Below are 24426 nucleotides of genomic sequence, written 5' to 3'. Positions count from 1 at the left end.
CCTTCTGCCCAACACTCCAGCACAGAGAAGTGGGCAGCCCCAGCACCTCCCACTTCCAAACAGAGCACAGACACACACACACACCAGCTGCCACTTCTCTGCATGGGGGGGGACAGGACCGCAGCTCCAGCAAGATGACCACCCACCTGCAGCTCAGCCCTTGCTTGCAGAAGAGCCCCACTGTATTTTCAAGCCCTCTAGATGGCCCTGCTAGAGCAGGGGTAGGACCACATGATCTCCCTGCATGTCTCCAAACAGACTGGCAACTCCCTGCTCTTCCCCAGAAGCTCAGCTAAGGACCAGGTTTAGGCTAAGGGCCATTACCTCACGGGCTCAGTTTTTCTTTCAGACACAAGGATCTAAACTGCACTCAAAGTCCTTCTGAAATAAGTAAGCAGGCAGCTCAGCTGCTAAACACCGTTAACTTCCACAGCTGGCACCTTGCCTACTCCAGAGTCCCAGCCACAACATGCAGCAAGGCAGAGGATCTAACTGTGAAGCCCTATGAAGTTAACACTCTGCAGGGCTCCTCATTCACTGGCACAGGTATAGAGAGATGTGACAACATGACAAAGTTGGCTAATTAAGCCAGACTAGGAGGGAGGGAAAGAGGAAGGAGAGGCAGAAAGTAATCTATACGAAAGGAGAAATGGTCCCAGAGACAGTCAATAGGAGGAATCCACACAGAGACAAGAAACACATATTCCTTGACATGAAGAAGCATGTGGCAACAGAAAATAGTGATGTAGATAAAAAGGAATCCATCCTTGATGTCTATACATAACAAGATGCTGAGCAAGAGAGAGCACTATAGTTAGGAAAAGCCATGGAAGCCATTCCGGTATGGAAAGTTAAAGAGGTCATTTGAATCAGGAAGGTTATTTGAATCAGTGTCAAGATGAGGTTGACAAGAACAGCCTTGGTACTAAAAAAAATGGATTTCATAGACGTCAATGGAAATATGAGGAAACTCATAAGGGCCAGAAATATCATTTGCCTGTGTAACCTCAGAAAGGAACTGGAGGTGTTTTTGAAATAAAGCAGATTTATGTAGGACAGCTGATACCTACTACTTTTTTCGTTGTTATTTCAGAAGAGCTAAACTATGTGCTCCTGCGCAGCTGTTATGGCCATCCTCTTTCCTGCCACTCAGTGGTAGCATCTGACAGAATAGGCAACTGCACTCAGCGGAGCCACAGGGGCAGGTTTAGGGCTCCATATCTGTATGGCTTTGTGTGTAACAAGATAAAGCTAGAAACATCACGAGAATGACCCATAAATGTCATTCTCATGATGTCAAGCCCTGTGGTGAAAAAAGTTCAATTTTTTTCTCATACCCAGTTGGACCAAGTTCTGTTGCTTCAATTTCTGCCTTTTACTTATGCACCACCATGAAAGAGCCTCACTCAACCTTCTCTATAACACTCCAGATTGAACAAGTCCTGTCCCTCAACATCTCCTCACAGAGAATGAGTGCTTCAACCCCTCATCACCTTGGCAGCCTTTTCCAACATTTGCTCCTGTTTGTGTCTTTCTTCGACCAGGGACTCAAAACTGGACCCAGTACACTGGAAGCAGTGTGACTTAGCATTGAGTAGAGGGAGATGATCACTTGCCTAGATCTACTAGCCATAATCCTGCAGGCTGTGGCTTTCTCTGCAGCCAGGGCACTTTGCTGGCTCATGTCATAGAATCACAGGATCACAAGGTTGGAAAGGACCCACAGGATCATCTAGTCCAACTGTTCTCCCATCACCCTTACTACCACAAGCTACTAAATCATATCTTGTAGCTCCTCATCCAGACACCTCCTGAACACTGCCAGGGACGGTGACTCCACCACCTCCCTGGGCAACCCATTGCAGTGCCTGACCCCTCTCACTACCATCCTCTTTCTGCAGAGCTACTCTGGATCCCACTCGCCGAAGACTGAATCACTGCAAAGGGTTCTTTCTTCCCAGGCACGGGACTTTGCATCTGTCCTTGCTGAACTGGTTGAAATTGGTGATCTCAAAGGTCTTTTCCAACCTAGATGACTTTATGATTTTGCTGACATTGTAAGATTCCTGTTGGCCCATTCCTGCTGCTTCTCTAGGTCTCTCTGGATGGTGGCCCTGCCTTCAGGCTTATTGATGGTGTCCTCTATTTGGTGTCTACTTTAAATTTTGCAAGCATGCACTCCGCCACCTCTTCTGCTCACTGGTGAAGGTATTAAAAAGGACTGGTGACTTCTGTCTGCATTCCAAGAGCTTAGATCCTTTAGCTGAGATTAAAAAAAAGCATCATTTTTGCTTTTGCACAGCCAGGAACAGTTTTGCAAGAAACATTTGGAACAAGGACAAATGTTTCAAAGGCCCTGTCTCCCACTACTAGTAAATTAAAGCACCCCTCCCTATGCTTCGCAAAGCCCTTTTAAATGCTCTGACCATTACAGACTAAACACATGGGGAAGCATGACCATATATCACCATTTGAGACTAACGTTGGAGGCTATTCAACAGAATATCATAATATTCACCCAGGCCCAAAGATAAAAAATCCTACATACATATTCTATAAAAATGCATCTGGAAGTAATTCAGCTTAATGAGTCAAAGGCAAAACCATGTATAAAATAATAAATTGCAGTGGGAACAATTAATTCTCAAGTTTGCCTAAAAAGATGACATTTCTGTTTTTGCCTCTGTCTCCTGAAGCTTGCAAGTTAGCAACACATTAAAAAAGGAAGGACAGGTTGGATATGAAACTTCTACTTTCAAACGTGGTTTTGCCCTGTTTCCTACAAAAATAAGGCCTGTATGACTGCAGGAACTCTATGATGTGCCCATGTGTACATTTGTTTGTTCTCCCCTAACAGCTTCTGAACATATTGTCAGCCTTGGATAAGGGATAAATAAGGGCCAAGACTCTTAACTTCCTACCAATTTTATGAAAATAAGGAGCCTGATAACAACAAGAAACCATTAGCACCCTGACTCAGGGGAAAGCTTGTTGTCTCTCCCTTTTTTAGGTATCAGAGAATCCAGATGAGAGACAGACGTTGGAAACTAGACTTCCACAGACCCCTTCTTATCAGTCACTACATGGCTGCTCTGGTCTGCAGACTATTTGTAACAAGACATATCCACACCCTCCGCGGGCCTTCAGATTCACATTTGCACTACATATCATTAATGCAGCCTTTAGCACTCTGTATCCACTATGGTAAGCACCATGGAAACATACAGCACAGATTACGACCTTTTATCTTTAAAAGATCAGGCTGCCAGGGGGGCATAATATATTTGCAGCGTATCACTTGTACCACTGAAAATGTCCCTCTAATAAAAGATGAAAAGGCCTCTCTACATTACATCCAAAAAGGTTCTTTTTCCATTAGTCACAGGCTAAAAACTGCAGCTTATATTTCCATCCTCAGCTCCGCTGAGCTGTTTCCCAACGTAAAGTTAATATACAGGACCATGAGTTTTTGAGTTAAAAATACAGAAGCCAGCAGAACAGACATTACTGAATCTGTATCTGTGCCAGCTGCCCTTAAAGAGCCTGCTATTCTCCAGAAACCCCTGCCTCTGGGCCTGGCACTCCCTAGCAAGTTCAGTGTCTTCTGAGCATTTCTTAAAAAGATCATAAAGAAACATGAGGATGCTTACCTGCATAGGACGAGACAGGGGAGATCTGTAGGGGGTACAACTGGCTCATGCTGAGAGGCTGTTCATCACTTTCTGTTGTCACCTCTACCACCTGGCAAACATCTGGAGGATTGGCAACTATCACCTGCTCCTCGCTGCTGCCATCAAGGTGCGGCTGTCCTACAACTTGGAGTTAGAACAAAAAAATCCATTACTCATAATATGTCAACTCTGCTGAACCTCTAAGAGCATGCTCCAAGGACAAGCTTGATATTTGACTGAGCTGGAATCTTTAACACAGTCTCAGCACCTTCTTCCACTTCCACCACCTGCTTTCAATGGGACTTCTACAGGAAAACTGTGTGATTTATTCAATTTCCTCCATCTTCAAAGAAATTTCTTTTCCACTTGTGACAACTGAGAATGCCTAACTCTTTCCTGGCTCTCACTCAAAATGCCCATGAGCCCACCCCAAAACACAAGCTAACCTGATGCTTTCCTAGGGAACACCAAAGCCACAGTCTTTCCTCACCAGGACATACAGACCATGGCAATCCCTCTTAATCTGGGAAAGCATCCTCACCCAGCAAACTGGCAACATCCCATTGCATCTGGATGCTTTCACATTCATTATGCACCATGAGAGCAAATAAGCCAGCACTAGCACACAAAAAAACTGGCCTCACAGTCATGTAAAATTTGTGAAAAGCCAATTAATAAATGACATGTGCAAAAAAATATTTCTTCAATTAGAGGCTTATTCTCACTGATACTTGCAATGTCAGTGATGGCATGCAGAAAATCATAGCTGAACCTGTACTCTGTAATCCCTGTGGTCCATGACTGACAGCTACTGTCCAGTTAGTTATTGGCATGTTTTTCCTATCCCTCCCCCCCCCCAGGAAAGTAATATTTAATTCTAAAGTAACATTTTTATTTCTACAAAGTAAAGGTACCATGGATGCTTTGCAAGCACCCAAAGCACTCTGCAACACTAGCTGTGCTACAGAACACCCTTCTGAAATGGAGGAATAAACTTAGAAGTCACTCAGCAAAGAAGTACAGAGGTAAAAGCCAAAATCTCAGTTCTCTGGAGCTGCTAGAGACAATTCCCCATCTTGTACAACTCCCCTTTTGGTCCCAACAATAGGAACACATGACAAGTGCATTAATCTGGCACTGAGCAAAAAGCCACTAGCCAGATCAGAACAGCCAGCAGATGAGGAGCCACCTCAGGGAATGGCTAACCTGAATCCACAGCTGTCTGAGAGAAAGGGAAAGACTATCCATACTCTTTCACTGCACCATAACGCATCAAAAGGAACAATTTTTCATGCAGGCAAATTCCTACCAGTTTCAATAACAGTTTGGGAAGATTTTATGCCAGAGGAACTGGTCCAGATTTATTTGCATGCTGTGAACTGCTGTTAGTCTGAAACACACTATCCAGCAATAAATGCCTATTTTAAGTTTTAGGCAGCAAGGTATGACCTTTCAGGCACCAGCATCCCATTCCACTTGGCAACGTCATTCCAGAAGGGGCCAAAACTGAACGTTTCAAGGAACAGTCACAGTTAATTCACCAAGCTTATGGTACTGAATTATTAGAAATTCAGACAGCTTTTTTTTTTTTTCCGCTTTTTTTTTTTAACCAGAATCCACGATGAAGAAAAATGTAGTAAATGAAGCACAGCACATCTTGAAATTCTTCAGTTAAGTGACCTAAGCACTCTGATTATTAATTTATAAAGGACAGATGTGTCTTTTCTTGGATGAACTCAAATAAATATGCATGAATGCACAATCCACTCCTGTCTTCTATCTTTTGGGCACAACATTTTCAAGAAGAAAAATGACAGGGTTTTCTCCCAGGGAAAAGCTTAGTGAAGTGCCAGCCAACTACTACAAACTCCCTGAACCTGGCTATGCAGTCTGTGAGACAATTCCAACATACAAAAGATGATAGACATATCAGATAGCCTTTTTTGTTTTGTTTCAGTTGGATCACTACAATTATTACCATTTGGTTCCTGATATTTTGTTTTGAAAACATCTGCTTTACATTGGGGTGCTGGGGGTCAGGAGCACACACACACAGAGTTAATTTTTATCCACAAGAAGCCAGTATTGTGCAACCTTTTCAGGATAAGAGCAGGCCATCTGCAGTGCTTTATCTTTCTTCTCAATACCTGGAGAATTCTTACCCACCCCAAGAGATAAGTTTAGTGCAGCAAAACATACTGCTTATTTGGGCAGTATGCCACCACTCTCCTTTAAGCTGCACGTACATCAGAAACAGTGCAGGTGCTGTTTGTCTTTTCTCCCCTCCAGCTGACTTCTGTCCTTTCTGCAGAATATATCTATTTTACCTTTCTCCCCTGTTTATATTAAATACTGGCTTGGAGTACTAAATAAGGACTTCTCTCTTCAGTTTGGATAAGCAGCACACTTGCCTAGCCTTTAATTAAACAATGTTGGATCACAGTTATCCACCCAAACCTTGCTGTCATACCCCTGGAAATGGATACAGGGCCTATCCATAAGAGCAAAGGGAAAAAACAAAAGGCTAACTGGAGATCTCCCTTGTGAGCTCAAAGGAAAACGAAAGCCCTTCAGGGGCCATTCAGTTCTGCTTCTCTCTTGGTTTCTATGTTAGACCTTTCAGAAATTCTTATATCCCCCTATGGGTCCTGTTCTGTGTCCTGTTCTGTAAATCACTGAGATTTTCCAAGATGCAACATGGATTCATCTCCTACTAAAATCAAACAGGATTTCGGGATACACTGCACTATAGGAAAATGAGCTGTTCCAGTAAAATGACTCTCTTGTATGTTTGTGGATTTGGGGAACACCAGGTACATTGCAAAGGCTGCTGTTAATTGATCTCTGTTTAACTTGAAGGTTTTACAACAAAAAACTGAAGTGTATGTAGGAAGCTTCCTCCTTGGGGCTGCATATCAGCCTTGCTGTATTTCAGGTCTGGATTTGAGTCAGTCAATATATATAATTCGTTTTAGTGTAAGGCCTTCAAGTTATAAAGCTCTCTGTAACAGTATGAACAAATTCATGTCCTAAAACTCTTACAAAGAAAGAACTGATTAAATATCCTGTCATGAAAAGAAAAAAAAAAACAAACTCATGAACTGCTCAACCATGGAAGTGTTTGTGGGAATGACTTAACACAGAGCCCTGTGATGTAAAAAAATGGCAGAAAAGAATAGTCAGTGCGTGCAATTACTGACATCTTCACAAAACGAAGATCAACATATTTTTCAAGCACTTTTTTCTTGTATGTAGAACTCCACAGAAAATAGTATATGGGTCACATTTCTAGGAGCCCTCACTGCAGTGACAACCTCAGCCCCAAAAGAGCTGTCAAAACCCAGTTATTCTACCAAGGGCCAATCATACACATTCTGAGATGACATCTAATTCCTAAGTACCTGTTTCTAAACACAGACTTCACTGATCTTCTTCTTAGCTCTCTAACGTTAAGAATTAACCCAATGTTAAAAACAAACAAACAAGTTCTTCTATTTCATCTTTTTGTTTAAACTCACAAACAAAATGCAATCCTGTATAAAACTGTTTTTTTTTAAGGAAAGGGAAATCATCTCCCAGCTTCAGTATAACCTGCCATGGACACTGAGTAGCATCTCCTTACAGCAGAGAGCTACACCGTGCAGAAAGCTGATGTCAGGGAAAGCCACCTGAAAAAGTTCCTCTGTGCTTTGCTCTCAGAGAAACAGGCATGCTGCAGTAGCGCTGCTCAGCATCACTGCAGAGTGGTGGGGCAGACCTGCAGGCAGGGCCTTGTGCAGCTTAGGTTAACAAAAAATACATAGACACAATTACACCTGGGTTCTTCTCTGAAGTGCACAGTGCTGCAGAAAGGTGAGTTTGAAGCAGTCAAGAGTTTTCTTTTTTTTTTTCTTTTTCTGGCATTACCTATTTCATGTATTTGTCTTTTAATTCACCTGTACGCTTAGCATATATGAAAAGCACAGGAGTACTTACCTACAATGTTCACTGTACTGTCAACTTCATTTTTTATACTGGAGGACAGGAAATAGTCAGAAGTAACATCATTTAGCCCATTAATCCCAAAAGATGATTCAACTGGCTCTTGCTAGAATGAAAACAGTACAGTTGGGTCAGGTTTGATTTATTTTAGGAGCCTGGACTAAGTTCATCTCATTGTTCAGAGATGGTAATGAATTAGATTGCTTCTGCCTGCCCCATTCCCACTGTTCTCTGTTAGACAAAGTATCGGAACAAATAATTTGGTTCTGTGAGAAGCAGCCAGAGTTTACTTCCAAATTGTCAGCTTGGAAACTCCAGCTATTTTTCAATTTCAGATTTAGAGTGAGTCTTCTGGGAGCAAGAAATTAGCGTGCTATTTATTACAGGAGATCGACACTTAGAACAAACAAGGAAGAAACATTGCTTTCAAATGTATTCTATTTCATTTTCATCTTCATTCTCTTCCAAACATGCTCTATCTCTCAGCACTCTCTGAAAGGAAGCTCTACCTTCAGTTTAACAATTACTAAATTCTAGCCTTAATTTTTCTCTGCAGCAAATCAAAGTGTGTACATCAAAAAGTGTTTACAGCCATTTAGATCACATCATAAACATTACCATAGGGCAACAGCACTGGGAAAACACCACCTGCTCTATATATGCTGAGCTGCCCACAAGATGCATACTCTGTAGGTCTGGTACATTCAAAAGGGAATCGAAAAATCTCCCTTCAGACTAGACACCAAAAAAATGTTAATTCCACAAACTCAGGATTTCTTACAAAAGCTATCAACACTTCTTAAAGAACTAACTACATGCCCAGCCTCCTCCCTGGTATTGGCACCCATACAAGGTTATCAGATAGAAAGTCTAAAGCCTTCAGTTCTCATTCTGGGTGGGCAGTGCTGCCACTGAAACCTAAGTTCTGCATCAGTGCTGCACTGATGGCACCTGCAGAGAGGTGCTGGTTTGATCTGTTGCCTTGGAATGCTCATGTTCACTGCTCCATAACAGTAAGTGCAGGGCAAAGGCAAACCTCAGGACTCCTGGTGCTAGCCCTGCACAGAACTAACTTTATGAAAGTTTATCGTGGGGACTGGGCACAGGCTGACATGCAGTTTTTAGATGCCACATGCAGTGACTGGGACCCACTCGTTAAGAGACGTCCTTTGCACACACATCTGTGCTTTCCCAGCCCTCCAGCAAGGCCAGAGTGCAGTCACACAGCCTGTTCCCAGGCCCCTTTTTGCACATCAAAGGAGCGTAAGACAGCTACAGTGCTAATGGCACAAGGTCCTTGATGAATCCCACTGGTGGTGTCAAAGACCCAGTAAGCAGGAAAAGATAAAATTAGCTGCTATTGATCCATCCAGGCTCACTGACTGCAGACAGATGAGGACTCTGCACTGCAGCCACAGTGCTGTGCAATGCCCCAGCAAACACAACAGCCCACATGGGAATGATGCTTGCACCATAACTTGCTCAGCTTTGCTAAGGCTTCATTACAGCAGAGTTTATTTAGCTGCCCTTTTCAGTAGCAGAAACAAATGCATATCCTAAAACCTAGGTGATGGGGCCAGGTCCACAAAGGGACGAGAATATCAGCACAGTTGGTGTTACACCATTTTCAGTGTGTGAATGTGTGGAGGAAGCTGAGCTGAAAGGATGGCAAAAGTGTCACTTAGACATAAAAATGATCAAAAAAAAAAAAAAAAAAAAAAATCAGTGGACAGCTGCATACATAGTCAAAATTATGCATCTACCATAAGGTAGAGATTACGTCACACAGGCAGTTCAACCTTTACCTCTGTTTCAAAGGAAAGAGCCTATTCATGTCTCCTTGGACTACTCAGCTATTTGTGGCCTCTTTTCCATTTGCTCAAGAGCCCAGTGACCAGGTGATGCATCTGCAAGGTAGGAGATGTGCCCCCCTAACTAGGTGCAGGCTCTCAACATCCCCAGGAGGGTCAAGGAAGGGAAGAGTCCTGGCTGAGCATCCTGCTCAAGCTCAACCTCACCAGTCAGGCACGGGCAGGAATCAAGGCTTCACCAGTGGTATCTGGCAGTGCTCTTCACTCACATCAGCAGTCACCTTAGGAACTTGGGCACCCCCAGAATCTGGCAGAAGTGACATGGAGGAGCTCCATGTGAGGCTCTCTTACACTGAAGTCCCTTTTCTCGGACCCTTAGCTTCTCCCTCTCTCGGTGTTATCCCACAGAGGTCAACAGGCCGGTCATGGAGCAGCTACCCACCCATTTTCACTAAGCAGAGGTTTTCAAGGTAAGTGCAAGGCTTTTAACAAAAACCATACAGCTCAGAATTCACATTACCTAGCAAAGAACTGTAAGCAGTTTTTTGTGTTCAAAAATGTGCATTTGCATTAACTCACCTGCTGTACATAATAATATCCCAGACATCACTGTGATACCCTCAGCAACTAGTATTTGTGAGATTCATTTGAATGAAGAGGGAAAGATTGTGCAGGTAACTCTGCGGTTTTTCAGGTATTTAATATTTGGACTAAAATAAAAGTAATGAACAAAGGGCACAGCAAAGTGCTGCAGCCAGCTTTGGAAGGCATCATGTGCTGCCCAGCTCTGACCAAAGGAGTTTACTGGATCCCTGGGAATCAGTCACATGATAACAATCTCACATGGCTACATAGTCCATATATAATGGCTAAAAATTGGTAGCTCATGGACAATTTGAAATCACAGACAATTTATAAAGCAGTATTCTGTCATGCAATTATACAAGTCACCATCACCAGAAGAAATTTTTGCCTTTCAAATCCAATTTTAATAAAGAAATTTTCCCAGCCCTCAGTATCCATCTCTCTGCTTCATCGAGACATGAAAGCCACAGTCCTTAACAAGCAAGTAGCAGAGCACTGAGCTGTTGTCCTGTTACAGACATTGCTGTATGCTACCATGGGCTATGCTTTCAACGCTCAAATCCCCAGTTTCAGTGAAAGAACAAAGACTTCTGTGAAGCCAGAAAGCCTGGAAACTTTACAATTTGCTTTATGAAAGCACTGATGTTGGACCAAATCCCGCTACTATATTACACTGACCACCTCAGAGGGGCATCAGCGTAACTGCAGATGATAGGAAATACCATGTTTTGCAGGGAAAGTAAATGTGAGTTTGGGTCCATGTTCTCAACAAGAAAAAGTCCCATGCTGGCTGATGAGCTTTACAACTTTCTTCTGTCTTACGAAGCACAAGCAGAACACAAGGCTCTGACAGACTTCTCCCCCTTTCCTGAACAAAAATGAATTTCCAATGCCTTCTGCACAAAAAAAACCTAATTGCTTCAAAAGGTACTTCTATTGTTCTCAAGCATTGCTTCCATAATTACTGTATTTCTACTTACACAGACAAATGGCAAACATATTGCCAAAGCTGCCAGTTTTCCATCCTCCAGGCATTGCAACACACAAGGGCTGTGTCAACTGATGACGTCAGCCGTGGCTCTTCACATTTTAAAAGAAAACAAAGCTACACCAAAGTAACTGCAGCTACTTAACCAAACCAAAACCATGGGAGATTTGCAAATATCCACCATAAGATGCTACTGGGACTACTTAAAAAAAACAATGGCAATAGATTATTTTCACAGGCTTTCAAACTACCAAACAGCTACTTCTTACCTTAATTTGTTTGAATTTGTCATCCTTCTCAGACTTCGTTTTTTTTCCTGCAAGAACAAAAGGAAGATTTCTTAAAGCCCTCCATAACATCAATCGTCCTCCACAGCTTCTACATTCACTAAGAAAGTGAAGGCAAATGTGAACAAAATAGCAGCACCTCCTAGGAAAAGGAGAACTCCTTTTGCTTAGTTTCAAACCCATTTTAAATATTGGGCAGTCAAAATTCACCTTGAGCACAGGGTTTCGAGTTTCATTTTTGAAGGACCACAAAAAGCAATCTCAGTCAAAAAAAGCAAGGTGAAAAATATGAAAGAGTGACAAAGAACCAGGGACTGTTAGATGAGGAGGAAAATTCTCAAAGAAAAAGAATCCAAATACATATCTTGTCACACGTGAGACATCCTCACTGTACACAGTAACAAGAAAAGGGAGATTGTTCTTTTATTTAACGTGTGAAAAGAAATCACAGGAAATTTCAACACACATTTTTGTAAATAGTTGCAACATAGGGAGGGGAATATAGATTATAATTTATGTCAAAGTGATTTATGCACTCATGTTGGATTGGAGAATTCAGAAGAAAACCTAGAGCATACGGCCCTCACCAAATCTCCTGTGCCTTGTAAGACCTCAGCATTGCTGCCCCTGCTCCGTCTTGAGGAGACCCTAACGTGGAAGCTCAGAGTTGCTGATGAAAGCTCTGCTCTACCCACTCTTTGCACAGACGTGTCCCAGGAATTCCTCCCATCTCTACTACAAGATAGGGCTTAGAATTAAAAATGTTTGCAGACAAATTCTTTTGCCCTCACTCATACATAAATTTAGCTGCACGTCATGTAGAAAGGACAAATGAGAAGATATACAGGGGCCAAAAGATGTCAGTTATATAGTAGCTGGATTTGCTGTGGAATCTTCTTCTGCTATGACACAGAGCTCCAGAATCTCTGTTTTCATTCTGAACTGTTCTGGTTCTTAAAGCTGTGAGAGGAATCTGCCACAATGGGTCAGATTATGGTTCATGAATATATGCCTGCATGTACAAAACACAGCACAGATGAGAGATAGGAAACAGTTTCAAAGCAAATATTCTACTTTTTCCAGATTGATCTTCTTTTCATACTGTGATTCTGCCCCCAAAATGCCCAAGTTATTCATTTCCATTCACATCTTAAAATTAAGATGAGCTTTATACACCACAATTTTAAAAAACAGCAAATTGAGCTATACCAAATTTGATTTTAGAGGAACATCATGCAGAGGTACAACATTTGGACGCTAGGTTATCTTTTCAACTAATACATCTAGGCACTAGAAGATATCAGAGGAATGAGGAAGCCCATTTTCTACTCCATAAGCCGATAACAAAGCTAAAAAAATGCTTGCATTTCTGTTCAACAAGAAACCAAATATTCCTTAGACTGACCTGGAGTTCAGGTCCTCTCCTGGCATGTAGGAGACCCACCACCTAAACTAAATCCAGGGAATTTAAACAGTTTCCCACTTCACCACTACCATGCTGTGCAGGAAAAGAGCACAGCCTTCTTCCTGCTTTTTTCATTGCCTAGGTTACCTACCGAAAAAAGTGCCTCTATGGTTTAATAAAGTGTTTCCCCAGGATGCCAAACTTGTGAGTTTGCTCCTTGTATAGACAACCCAGATGCTGAGTTTGTACTCCCAGTTCCAAGTGGCAGCTGAGTTTAGTTCCTATGTCCCACAAAAACAGATTTTTAGTGCAGGCCACAGCCACACTTAAGAACATACTCTCCCTACTCAGATGAAAAGAGTGCGAGTTTATTTCTATCCTTGCTTGCAAAAAGATAGCAAAATGTCTGCTACCATATTCTGAATGAGCTTTACTGTATGAAATGTATCAATCTCTAATATGTCCCAGTCACTCTCCTGGACTGAAGCAGGCCCATTTATCTCATGAGAGATAGGAAACAAGCAGATATGGCTTTGTGCTGCTTTCATTCAGTAGGACACCTCACACACACTGATTTTGAAACCAGTGCCACAGATATTAAATACACAGGGGTGCTCCTTTGTGGTATTCTCAGCTTCTTCAACCCATATTTTAGTTCAGCACTGATATTGACACCTCCTGCAGGAAAGATTATTCCTGATTCAAGCTAGGGGCATTCATAACTCTGCAAATCTTCAGATGTTTATGCTGTATCACTGCCTCAAATGAAACTTCAGCCATTTGGCAGCAGTTACTTGGCAGCCCCAAAATTCAAACAAGCATGGTACCTGCAATTAGCATCTGAATACAGCTCTGTTGGCTTTAACAGAACTATCACCATTCTAGCAGCCCAGTACCCTATCTCGTTGATCTAGCAGCTCGTTCCCTTAATTGAATACAGCCCGTTTTTCACAGAGACGTTCCTAAATTCCAGGGAACAGCTGGATGAAAAAGTCTGACTTTACAGCAGGAGAAATAAAACTGGCACACTATGCAGGCCCCGTGGTAACAATGCAGCCAACACCACCAACTTCACACTCACAAGCTCTCTCCTCTACCTTTTTTGGAAGGTCTTTCAGATAACGGCAGCATCCGGTACACCCTGAAGGCATTGTTTCCTTTCTTTATACTTTTGTCCTTCACTTCTTCTATATCAGGCAGAGAGTTCATAGCACACCGGAAGTTTGCCTTCCATGTCTTTGGGTCGGGTTTATCTACTCCTGACTGGTATTTTCCTAAGCAAGAGAAGAGAGTTAAGCATACATGATGCATAACTGAAAACCTAAGATAAACTAGTAACAGCATAGGTGAACTTCAAGGTATTGGCCTTTGGTTGTCAAGACAAGCATTCGAACAACAGGTGAGGTTGCAAGAGAAAGTGAATGTTGTGATCTGATTTTCATGCATGTTTCCAGAACACGATTAACAGCTTCTGCCCAAGAAAGACCTAGAGCACTGCAGATCAGATGTAACTTTACAACAACATGGAAAAGCTTGCGCAGCATTTACCTTTATTAAGTCTGGCTCAAATCCATAGAAGCATATAAAAAGCACAAGGGACCAAGTCTACAAAGTGCTGAGCATGCTCTACTCCAAATGATTTTGAACCCTATCTTGTTAACATTTAAATCAATTAAGTTTTACTGTGCTTCTCAATGCAAATGAGTTAAAGCCATTCAATAAAGCTGGAGATTACTGCAGACCTTGAAAAAAGCATTTAACCTCCCACATATCTGGAAACTTCAATTCACTCTCTGTGTTAGTAAAAACAAAGACATGAAAGAAGGAAAATATAGATTTAAAAGGAAAACCAAGTGAAAATCTGTCCTGCAAAAAGAGAGTTCCAATACCTGTGTGAATTGCCCAGTTTCTAAATAAGGGAGCATCTTTTTCAACATCCCACCCATGTCTTGCAGCATGCATCCAGGGAATTTGAAAAATCTTCTTCTCCTGGAAGGGAAAACAAACAGGAAATGCCAATGTTGATCGACTTGATGGATTTTCTGATGATTTTAAGTCACTTATTCAAAAACGCAGTTCCAGCATCTGCGAGTGTTTTGCTTTCTTCTAACACAGTGCTGCTGTCACTGGGCTCAACAGGAAAACATCCTCTGGCGTCAGTGAAAGCAGAATACAGTCCATACAGTCCCAAGTACACAAGATACTCAGATGCCCCTTCACAGACTCTGAGGCTGGCAGCTTTCCAAGCTGACACATGGATAAAACATGCAATGCTAAACATTTCTAAACATTCAAACGAAGGCTAGTTTTGGCAGCACTGACACTCTCATGATTAGAAAAATCAGATATAAAAATAAACAACCATAAGAACCATAAGAGATAATTCAAGGGATTTAGAATTCAGTGAGAAAAACACTAACACGATGAAAGAAAAGGATACTTAAAATGTACCGGCCAGGCAAACAGGGCATATATCAAAACAAGACATCTCTGCAGTGGGGACAGAAAAAAAAGAAAATTGGAACACCCATGTGCAGGGATGGGTTTAAAGGCAGTTCAACTTTTTAGTTTAGAAAATTTGATCAAAGAGAAGCAGATTTAAAGCAATCAAAAGAAGGCTTGTTTGTCCTTTGTTTACAAAGCACAGAGTTAAACCAGGGCATGCCTTATATAGTGGAAGTTTATACTGACTCACAAAGAGAACAGAAAAAACTCATGGAACACAGTACTAAGTCACTACTAAGGATGACAGATCTGAAGAAAAACCTGTGGGAGAATGTACTGTGGTGGCTGTTAAGGAAAGTGGATTTGGATGCAGCTCCAACTCTGGAAGCTCAACAACTTTCAGCACTTGAACAGCACAGGAACAGAAACAATTAAATCCCTCCTGACATGTTTCAAATACTCTTTCCATTAGCATTTAGGCCCATGCCATCATCACAGATAGGACATTGGGCCAGATGGATGATTTCATGGGCCAGATGTGCTTTCGTGTCATATAACACAGCATAAGAACACTTCATGCTCATTTCTGCAAAGCCATGCAAAAAGTTTATGTTCCACAAACAAAATCCTCCTCTTGCAGAAGATGCACCTTAACCTGGCTTCAAACACCGACATATTGCACTTAAGTGCAACCTCTGCAGGTTTAAATTCCCTTTACAACCAGTGAAGAGAAAGGCATTTTCAGGGGACAATTTACCTCAACTCACCAACTCAATTACACCCCAAAAATGCCTATTTCCCTTCATTAACTGCAAACAACTGTAGACAGGCAGCCCTCGTTTAAGCAACTGCACTGTGTAAGGTCAGGGAGAAGAATCCTTTGCCCTTCCCCTAGCAATAGCACTTCCTCCTTGTCTGTCTAGTTAATATTTCACTAATGTCAAAGTTAGGTTTACTTGTCTTCCTTTTTCTATGATCTTTGCTTTCTTGAGCATGTATTTCTTTGACAACTTTCACCTCTTTTTTTTTTTAATCCTTTCATTTATATTCACTTGTTCAGAATTGCATTTTTCTCTCTTGCTTCTCTTAATCTTTTCCTTAATTTAGTAAATGCAGATTTAACATGATCTCTGTTCTCCTTCAAATTCTCATAAACCCACTCATTGTTAGGAAGTACTCCTTCTCTGAAAGAGTGGTCAGGCACTGGAATGGGCTGCCCAGGGAGGTGGTGGATTCACCAATCCTGAAGGTCTTCAAGGGACTTTTAGATATTGTGTTGAGAGATACGGTGTAGTGAGAACTATTGGCGACAGGTGGATGGTTGGACTGGATGATCTTGTAGGTCTTTTCCAACCTTGGTGATTCTATAATCCTTTTCATGCATTCTTGTTATTCATCTCATATGCCCTTTGCCATCTTACTCTTTCCCTTGTATATAGTTAAATCACCCTACAGAGGTGCTCCCCTCTCTCCCAAGTAGAAGAGGTATAATGGAAGCTTCGATCCCATTGCCCTGCAGTCTACACCACTACTGTATTCACTGGAGGTAGAATAAGCTCTATTGTCTTATCTGTACTAAAGATGACAATCAGTATGGGGAAAGAAAAAGTCCATTAAAAAAACAACAAAAAGAAAAATTACCAACAAGAATTGTAAGAAATGACCAGTCTAAAAAGTCATCTCACATTTGGTGATGGGAAGAAGTTTGAATGATGCTACACAGTGCTACAGAGGTTATACCACTGACTTCATATGCTGCCTGAAAATTCCAAAACTTATTTAGGAACTTGCATACTGAACAAGACTATAGATGTAGCACCATGTCACTGTCAACAGTACTCGCTGCTTCAAAGGAAGGTGCAAAGACTTTCCCAATAGCAGTCTAGGTGCTCATTACAGAAAATCCTTCCTAATACCATGTCTTGAAGCACAAGGACTTACAAGAAGTTGTAGTATCAATAAAATATATATATATAATCTACCTGTATCATCACTTCAAAATATACTTAATTTTATGTCCAGAAACATTTTCTCATCAACTATGTAAATATCTGATCTTTTCTGAAATCCCTCAATACTGCTGATTGTAACAATCTCAAGTGACTAAAAGTTCCACAGAATAAATGGTTGTTCTCCTCTTGTTTACCTAGATTCTCCCTATTTAAACACTATTTTTTCATTTCACTCATTATCAAACATTTTCTCGTATCCTTCTTCATTCCTTCTTCATTAATAGACTAATATGAAAGGGTCATCACTGCTTTTTCTTAGACTTGGAAAATAAAGTACTATTTTGCACAGCACTTCATCACCAGGCATTTCTGTAGGAGGCCTGTGTTTGTGCATAAAATTAGGCTCATCAGAGTCAAAAGCACAACCCACCAAAACTGCTGCTGCATAACTGCTACCACTATCCAATGGGGATATCAAAAGGTATCACATTCTTAGAAATAAGCAGGAGGAGGAAAATAGTACTGAAAACTTGAAACTCTAACTGCAGAATGCTCCAAGCAGGTGAATGAGCATGAGATCAGACAAGTTAGGAAGCCATAAGGCAAATTTTAAATAGTGACCTCTGTTTGGATGGTAATACTCCAAGCAACCATCAAAGCAACGGGTTGCTTTTCAGCTCCTGTTACAGCTACTTTGCATGTTTCCACTCTAATTTCCTTTTCCAGACCCATGAGGGATGCTGACCTCACATTATCCTCCTCCTCACATCACCTCTGCCCTCTGCTGAACTATGTAACTTCTCTCATGCCTTCCAGTTTTGTCTCCCTGGGATGGTAAAGAAATTCCCTTCCTCCCTTCTGCTGTTCAGCAGGAAAATGTTTTCACTGAGGAGGAAGATAAGTATTTATTATTTAAGCCCTTTAGAGGAGGGAGTGTAATCTGGAGGGAAAAAAAAAACAACATCAACAATGCAGTGCAGAGCAAAGCAGGAGGTGTAGTGTGACTGACTGAGAGTAGGGAAAGGAAAGTCGTACATCAGCTGTTACCTGACTTATCACTGTTAACTGAAAGGCTTAATTGCTCTTAATTCCCCAAGAAAAGACAGCCAATGACAAACTTAGATTGATACTCACTTCTTCAATATTTAAATCTTATTTCCTTAAAACTTGTGCACACATACACATGTCATTCTCTTGCTAATCTGCCCCATCTTCTTTTCTTTAATGAGAACCATACTTTCCTAACCTTTAATTAAAATACACAAATTCTGAAGTCCTACAATTTCCAAAGTCAATTCTGTGCATACATAACATGCTTCAACAGATACGACATTTTATCGAAGATTCCATGAATAGCTTTGTTTATGGTCAGGATTTACAGTAAAAATATAAGTATTTTTGGATTAATGATTCATCGCTGGAATTAATTTCTAAGCATTTTTAAACAGAAACACTCAGAAGTGCTATTAGCTTGTTGATCTGGGTAAAGAACTGGCTGTGTGGCTGTGCCCAGAGAGTAGTGGTGAATGGAGATCAACCCAGCTGGCAACTAGCCAGGAGCAGCGTTCCCCAGGAGTCGCTACTGGGACCTGTCTTGTTCAGTATCCTCAGAAATGCTTCTCCAAAAGAGTGGTCAGGTGCTGGAGCGGGCTGCCCAGGGAGGTGGTGGAATCACCATCCCCGGAGGTGTTCAAGAAATGGTTACATGTTGTACTATGGGAGGCAGTTTGGAGGGGAAATATTGGTGGTAGGCGGACAGTTGGACTGGATCATCTTGGAGGTCTTTTCCAACCTCAGTGATTCCATGATTCAATGAAAAGCAGCTCAAGATGATGCCGGATGTGAATGTAGAAGTGGAGAATCACAATCTAATAAAGGTCAGTGCAGGCCATTTAGCCACTAATCCCTTAGTACAGGAGCAGTGTTTTCATACTGCAGGGCAAGTGCATGTTGGAGGCAATGCAGCAAGTACATTCCCAGAGTACAGAGAAAGGTTACATGAACATAACCTACAGACAACAGCACTAAGATGCTAAACACTTAAGATGCTAAAATCTGAAATACTTTTCCTGCAGCTAAGCACAGATAAATGATTATAAATGATAAATGACAGAAACATTCAAGAAAGGACAGCAGAGATGGACTATCAGTAGGAAAGACCTGACAGAAGTAGAGACAGTAAAGGAGAAGAATTCCGAATGTGGTATTTAAATTATGAAGACAACAGTAAAATCTGTTCTCTTCCTCCTCTTCAACTATGACCCCATAATGCAAGAATAAGGACCTACTCAAATGCACAGGGCAGCTAACTTGGGAATGGATAAATAAATATTTATTTACCCAGCCACTGCATATAACAGTAACTAATGCAGGTGTTCCTGAGAAACAAAATTTGCAAACTGAAGTTGACAGGACTGTTGTTAATTGTGTAGTTACAAGTATTTTTAACTTAGTAAACTGAAATTAAAAAATATCAGTCTTAGCTGTCATTCTCCAGTCTTAAAACTGAACATCTGAGTGCCACAACAACTACCATGGAGAGAATACTAGACTAACTGGACTAGAGCCTTAAACAGGATGGCAGCTCCCATATTTCTGCACCTACTTTACAGCATTTCCACTGTATTCATTTTGATAATAAAGTGGTTTTTGTTGCTAAAACTGCGCAATTCCTTTCAGCATGGTGAATAACTCTTCTGCATTGCATAATTCCGGGTTTATTACGGCTCAAAGTCTCAAATACACTGTTTTACTGAATCAATTAAGAAAATGCAACTGGATTCTGATGTGCTTACAAAATTTCTAGCACTCTCACTATGAATTCTGGATAAGGAATAGTAAGTTGGGTCTGGTATAGGAAAAATTACCTGATTTTTTTCTCAGATTCACTGCTTTAAGAAGTATCAGAGATTTCATACAAGTCTGAAAGAGATCATCACTTCAACTCAGAGGTTAATGCAGAACATAACATTACATCTCAGATGAGCATTTTGTTCAAAATCCCTCTGACACTATTTGGTAAGCAATTTGTTCCAGCTAAAAAACTTAACAGAATCTACATTTTTTTTTCCACCAACAAAGGGTCAGAGGAGGAAAATGCTTATAAACAAGTCACAAATCTAACAGGCAAATGCAAAGAGCTTCAGATCTGGAACGTAAGGCCAGAAGAACAGGTTCAGCAGGAAGCATTCAGCATTGCCCCTTTCAAGACTAAGAACACGAATGTACACTGCTATGAAGGACCTCATTCACACACACGTGCAGGCGTGCTTGCACAAACACACCCCTTACCTTATTTAGCCATTTCAGCCCTGGTATTGTGTTAGAATTTATTTGTTCTTCCAGCCACGGGCGCATCCGCATTCTTTCGACAGGCATTGTTACCTGCACTGGAAGGAGCTGAAGGGAACAAGGGACAATGTTACTTGTTTTCCTGGCAGCACTCAGCACAAAATACACACAGACCTACTTATTAGCAATTTGCAGGCACTTAACAATCATAATACTGGCTTGGGATCTGCGTAGGAGACTCCCATAAGAGCAACTGAGATGATAAGACTTTCTCCACAGCAGAAAGTGATACATCTACGTTAGTAAACCCGTCACCTAAAGACACATGCCAATGGCAACAGCTCTTCAAATGACACAGGCAGGATACCACAAAGAAAATCAGTTGTCCTCCTGCAGAGATCTCTTCCATTGGCCTATGCTGCATTTGCTGAATACTTTTTGCCAGCAAGAGAAAACAACAAAACCAGCAAACAAAGCCACACAGGAAACATCTCTGCACTAGCCATAATTATATATCTACTAACTAGAGTGTTTTCAAATGGCTGCTTCTGTTGCACAGACTTGATTAAGATAGCAAAAGCTGTATTTTTCATCACAGTACTTCATTAGACGGCTTGGCTCTGGTTGTGCACTACGATCCCTTCCCTCCAGATTTATCTGATTGACTCAGCCACTGATTTTTTCTTACACTACGTTTCAATAGTGCTTAGCTAGGAAGGGAGCACTCTGCAGCCCCCTCCAGGGGGGGACATACCAGGACACGTTATGTTACTCAGCTAAGGCTCCAACCGTCTTCTTTGTCTTTCTCTCTCACACACACACAAGCACACGTGACCCTGATGCACTTCCCCATTTAGAATGGTGAATTATTGACAGAAGAGTCCAAAGTCTTGAAGCTAGGACAAATAATTTTAAAAACATTAACCTATCTCAAAGTGCCAAGCAGCACTAGATGCAGATTAAAGCGCTGCATAAAACTCCTGCTAACCAGCCTGCAATCAATCATTTCCACATTCAAGTACTTGCATTTGGGCTGCTTCTTCTCTCCCCCACTACACCAGGCTCAGCTCCTTCCTCTCTCCTTTGTTCTTCACAACTGCATTCTCTGCATCATTCTTAACTTCTCTGCTCTGCTATTCTTGTCACCTTTGATCTTTTAAAAAAAAAAAAAAAAGAGAAAAACAAAAAGACTAGGCAACACATCTGAAAGCACACAGCAATGACACAAATGTAAATGTGTTTGTTCTTTTTTCCTATGGGATTACGGGCAACAGACAGACTAACAATCAGGCAGCACCAAGCCCACACCCAGCACAAGAGGAAGAAAAATGTTCAAAGTTTCCTCTCATTGCTCTGAGGACATGTATTTCCTGAAACTAACAAGGAATTAAAACCTAAGCGCAACAATAAGGCGCTGATATTTTTCCAGGGACCAAAAAGGTCTAAAATAGCTTAGAAAATGCTTGCCATTGCTCAGCTCACTTTCAAGTTCACTTTACATATAAGAAAGCAGACAACCCTGGAGCCCAACAATGGTGGAATGCTCCTGCAAAGCCCCAGTCTGTGCAGGAGCAAAGTTCTTTTCTGAGTGACAGTGACACAGAAACACAGAATCATTAAGGTTGCAAAATACCACTAAGATCATCTAGCCCAACTGTCAATGTAGCTAAAATGCACTATTCCCTCTTCAAATATGCAAGAAGTGCAAGCACTTTTTTACAAAGCAGATGCAACCAGGCCCCAGAAACCCTTCTAGTACCAACTATCCTGTGTGGAACACTCAGTGCCACTTCTCCCCTATCAGGCTAGGGTCAGAGTTGAAAAATGCAAATGACCGCGCTAAAGTGCGAGTGCATTTCTATTTAGCTGTCAAGGAAGAAGCATGCAGATGCGATCAGCATCTTATAAGCTTTTCTTCTTAGGACTTTTCAAATATATATACACTCCGAGACAAGTCAAGGAAACACTACATATCACTTCAGATTTCAATTTGTAAGTGCGTGCACAGGATACGTCCTGTGTTGCGGCTAACAAGCCTCTAAGACAAATGTCAAGCCTATCTGAATGAAGTAGTTACACAAAAAGCAAGGAAGTAACCTCTAAGGTAGCAGCAGCAAATTCCATTTCGGGTTGAAAAAAATAAAAGCTGCCTTTGTGAAAAAGTGATGCTTTTCAGGAGGGAAGAAACTGCTGACACCACTGCTACAAGGAAGGAGGCCTTGCTCAGAGACAAGGTAGAGACATTTACCTCATCCCTCTCATGTCCCCAGGGGCCCTACCAGCTGTTCCCTGCAGATGCTCATCTCCTTCCCAGTGCCTGGAGCCCTCTGGAACAGGCACATAATCCACAGCCAGTAGCACACACCTTCACATCCATCACCTGCACCTTTTCAAATTCCTCAGCGCTAAGCAGAAGAGCAGTTTGGCTTGTGAGAAGGGAGGAGTGGCTTCCAAGATCTGTTTATCTGAAAGTAAAACCAAAGCCAGCTAAAAATAACCAGTGGTGATGTCCAGCTGGAGGGAGTTGTAGGCATCTTCTGGGGAGCTGTATTTCACAGAAGGGCAAACGCAGCATGCGTGCATTCATCAAAACATACCCTGTGTTCTTCAATGACCACGAGCTGAAGAAAATAAAGCCTGACATTTTCAGAACGCACTCCCAGACCCTTCTGCCTTGGGACAGCACGGACCATAATGATGCTAAAATGCAGTGGTTTTTTGGCAGCCGTACGTCAACAACATCTCTGCAATGAAAATAACCAGTCAGCTCTATCTAGCAATTGCCTGTGTGAAATGAAGATGCCTCATCCTCCCTCCAGGGCTGTCATACATGTGCTTTGCTTGTATAGTAAGACTACAATTCTGCAATGCCTCAAAAAGTAACCTCTGTATTTCACCACTGCCTTCCAGGATGTGTGACACAGTTTAGAGGCAGGGTTAGCTGGTGCACCTGGGAGTCTCATGATGATGGCTCCCTTCTGCACTATTTTTGTTGTTGCATTCACTGTCAGCTTGAAATCCAACCCTCCACGAGTGGTGGCATAATCACCTTCTGCCATCAACTGTTGCTCGAGTTTTTAAAGATCTCTACAATTCCCTTAAACAGACAGCAAAAGCACGCTGAGTTTCACTAGCCATCACTAAACATCGTCATCTTTGCTCTACATTAGAGTATGTTAATTATGAAGCAAATACAAAGCCAGAAATGAGGGTGAGCCATACAAAACACAGGGCGCATCAATGCCTCTCACTCCCACTTCTCTCTGGCGTTTACCCATAAGAAAGGAAAAAATGAAACAATGAATCCTTTTAAGGAGAATGAAACATTAACATTTAGAGTGTGAAGCAGGCCTGCAACACCAGGAGTGCCTCTGCACCTATGGCCCACTGCCCATCAACCTTCACAGTGCACTTGCCCTTCAGACTTACACTCCTGAAGTCCCAGCTACATGTAGGTGCACGTATTTTGTGCTCTGAGACTGCCTTCAGCTCCATCTCAATCTCATCATGAGCCAAGCTTTTTCTCACCCAGATGGCTTTGTGAACACGATGAGGAAAATACCAGGGTTGCAAGAACACCTCTTTCTGTAAGGTTTGTTCAATAGGCTGAAGCTCAACCAATGCTCCCATCCAGCAGAGAGGGAAGTGCACTCCAGCATGAGAACATCTGGGGAGGACAGGTGACATCCCCAGAATCCAAAACTGCTAATGAGGACACTGTGCTTTCAGACCACAGCTTCAAATTTGGGCTGTACTGACCTCTAGCACCTCTCTAGGGAGGGCTCAGGAAAATACTCAGCATTTCCAGAGAACCATGCTGAAGTCAAGCTTTCTGGCATGACACTGAGAATAATTTCTGTCTGTTTTTTCTTCTGGTTTATAATTGTCCTGTGGTGGGGGGAAGGGAGAAATAAAAGCCAAGAAACACAATCAACTGCTAATGCAGATGGGACCCTGGAAAACATTTTTCTATCCTACAAGAAAAGGAGAACTCATTTAGACACGAAAGT

The 24426-nt window shown here is 41.8% G+C and overlaps 1 protein-coding gene across 1 annotated transcript in view; it reads right to left on the bottom strand.

Moving 5' to 3' along the window:
- Positions 1–24426, bottom strand: part of IRF2 (interferon regulatory factor 2) — a 40526-nt gene that overhangs the window by 2902 nt on the left and 13198 nt on the right. The window contains exons 2-7 of the mRNA XM_048941693.1: positions 20417–20524; positions 14618–14717; positions 13826–14002; positions 11306–11352; positions 7647–7758; positions 3651–3815 (exon numbers count right to left, since the gene is read on the bottom strand). Coding sequence (XP_048797650.1) covers positions 3651–3815; positions 7647–7758; positions 11306–11352; positions 13826–14002; positions 14618–14717; positions 20417–20503 — 688 coding nt within the window. The 5' untranslated portion in view covers positions 20504–20524. The remainder of the gene's footprint in view (positions 1–3650; positions 3816–7646; positions 7759–11305; positions 11353–13825; positions 14003–14617; positions 14718–20416; positions 20525–24426) is intronic.

This window comes from Lagopus muta, chromosome 4 (genome assembly GCF_023343835.1).
Source record: "Lagopus muta isolate bLagMut1 chromosome 4, bLagMut1 primary, whole genome shotgun sequence".
Classification (NCBI taxonomy): domain Eukaryota; kingdom Metazoa; phylum Chordata; class Aves; order Galliformes; family Phasianidae; genus Lagopus; species Lagopus muta.
This window is presented reverse-complemented; position numbering and strand designations above follow the sequence as displayed.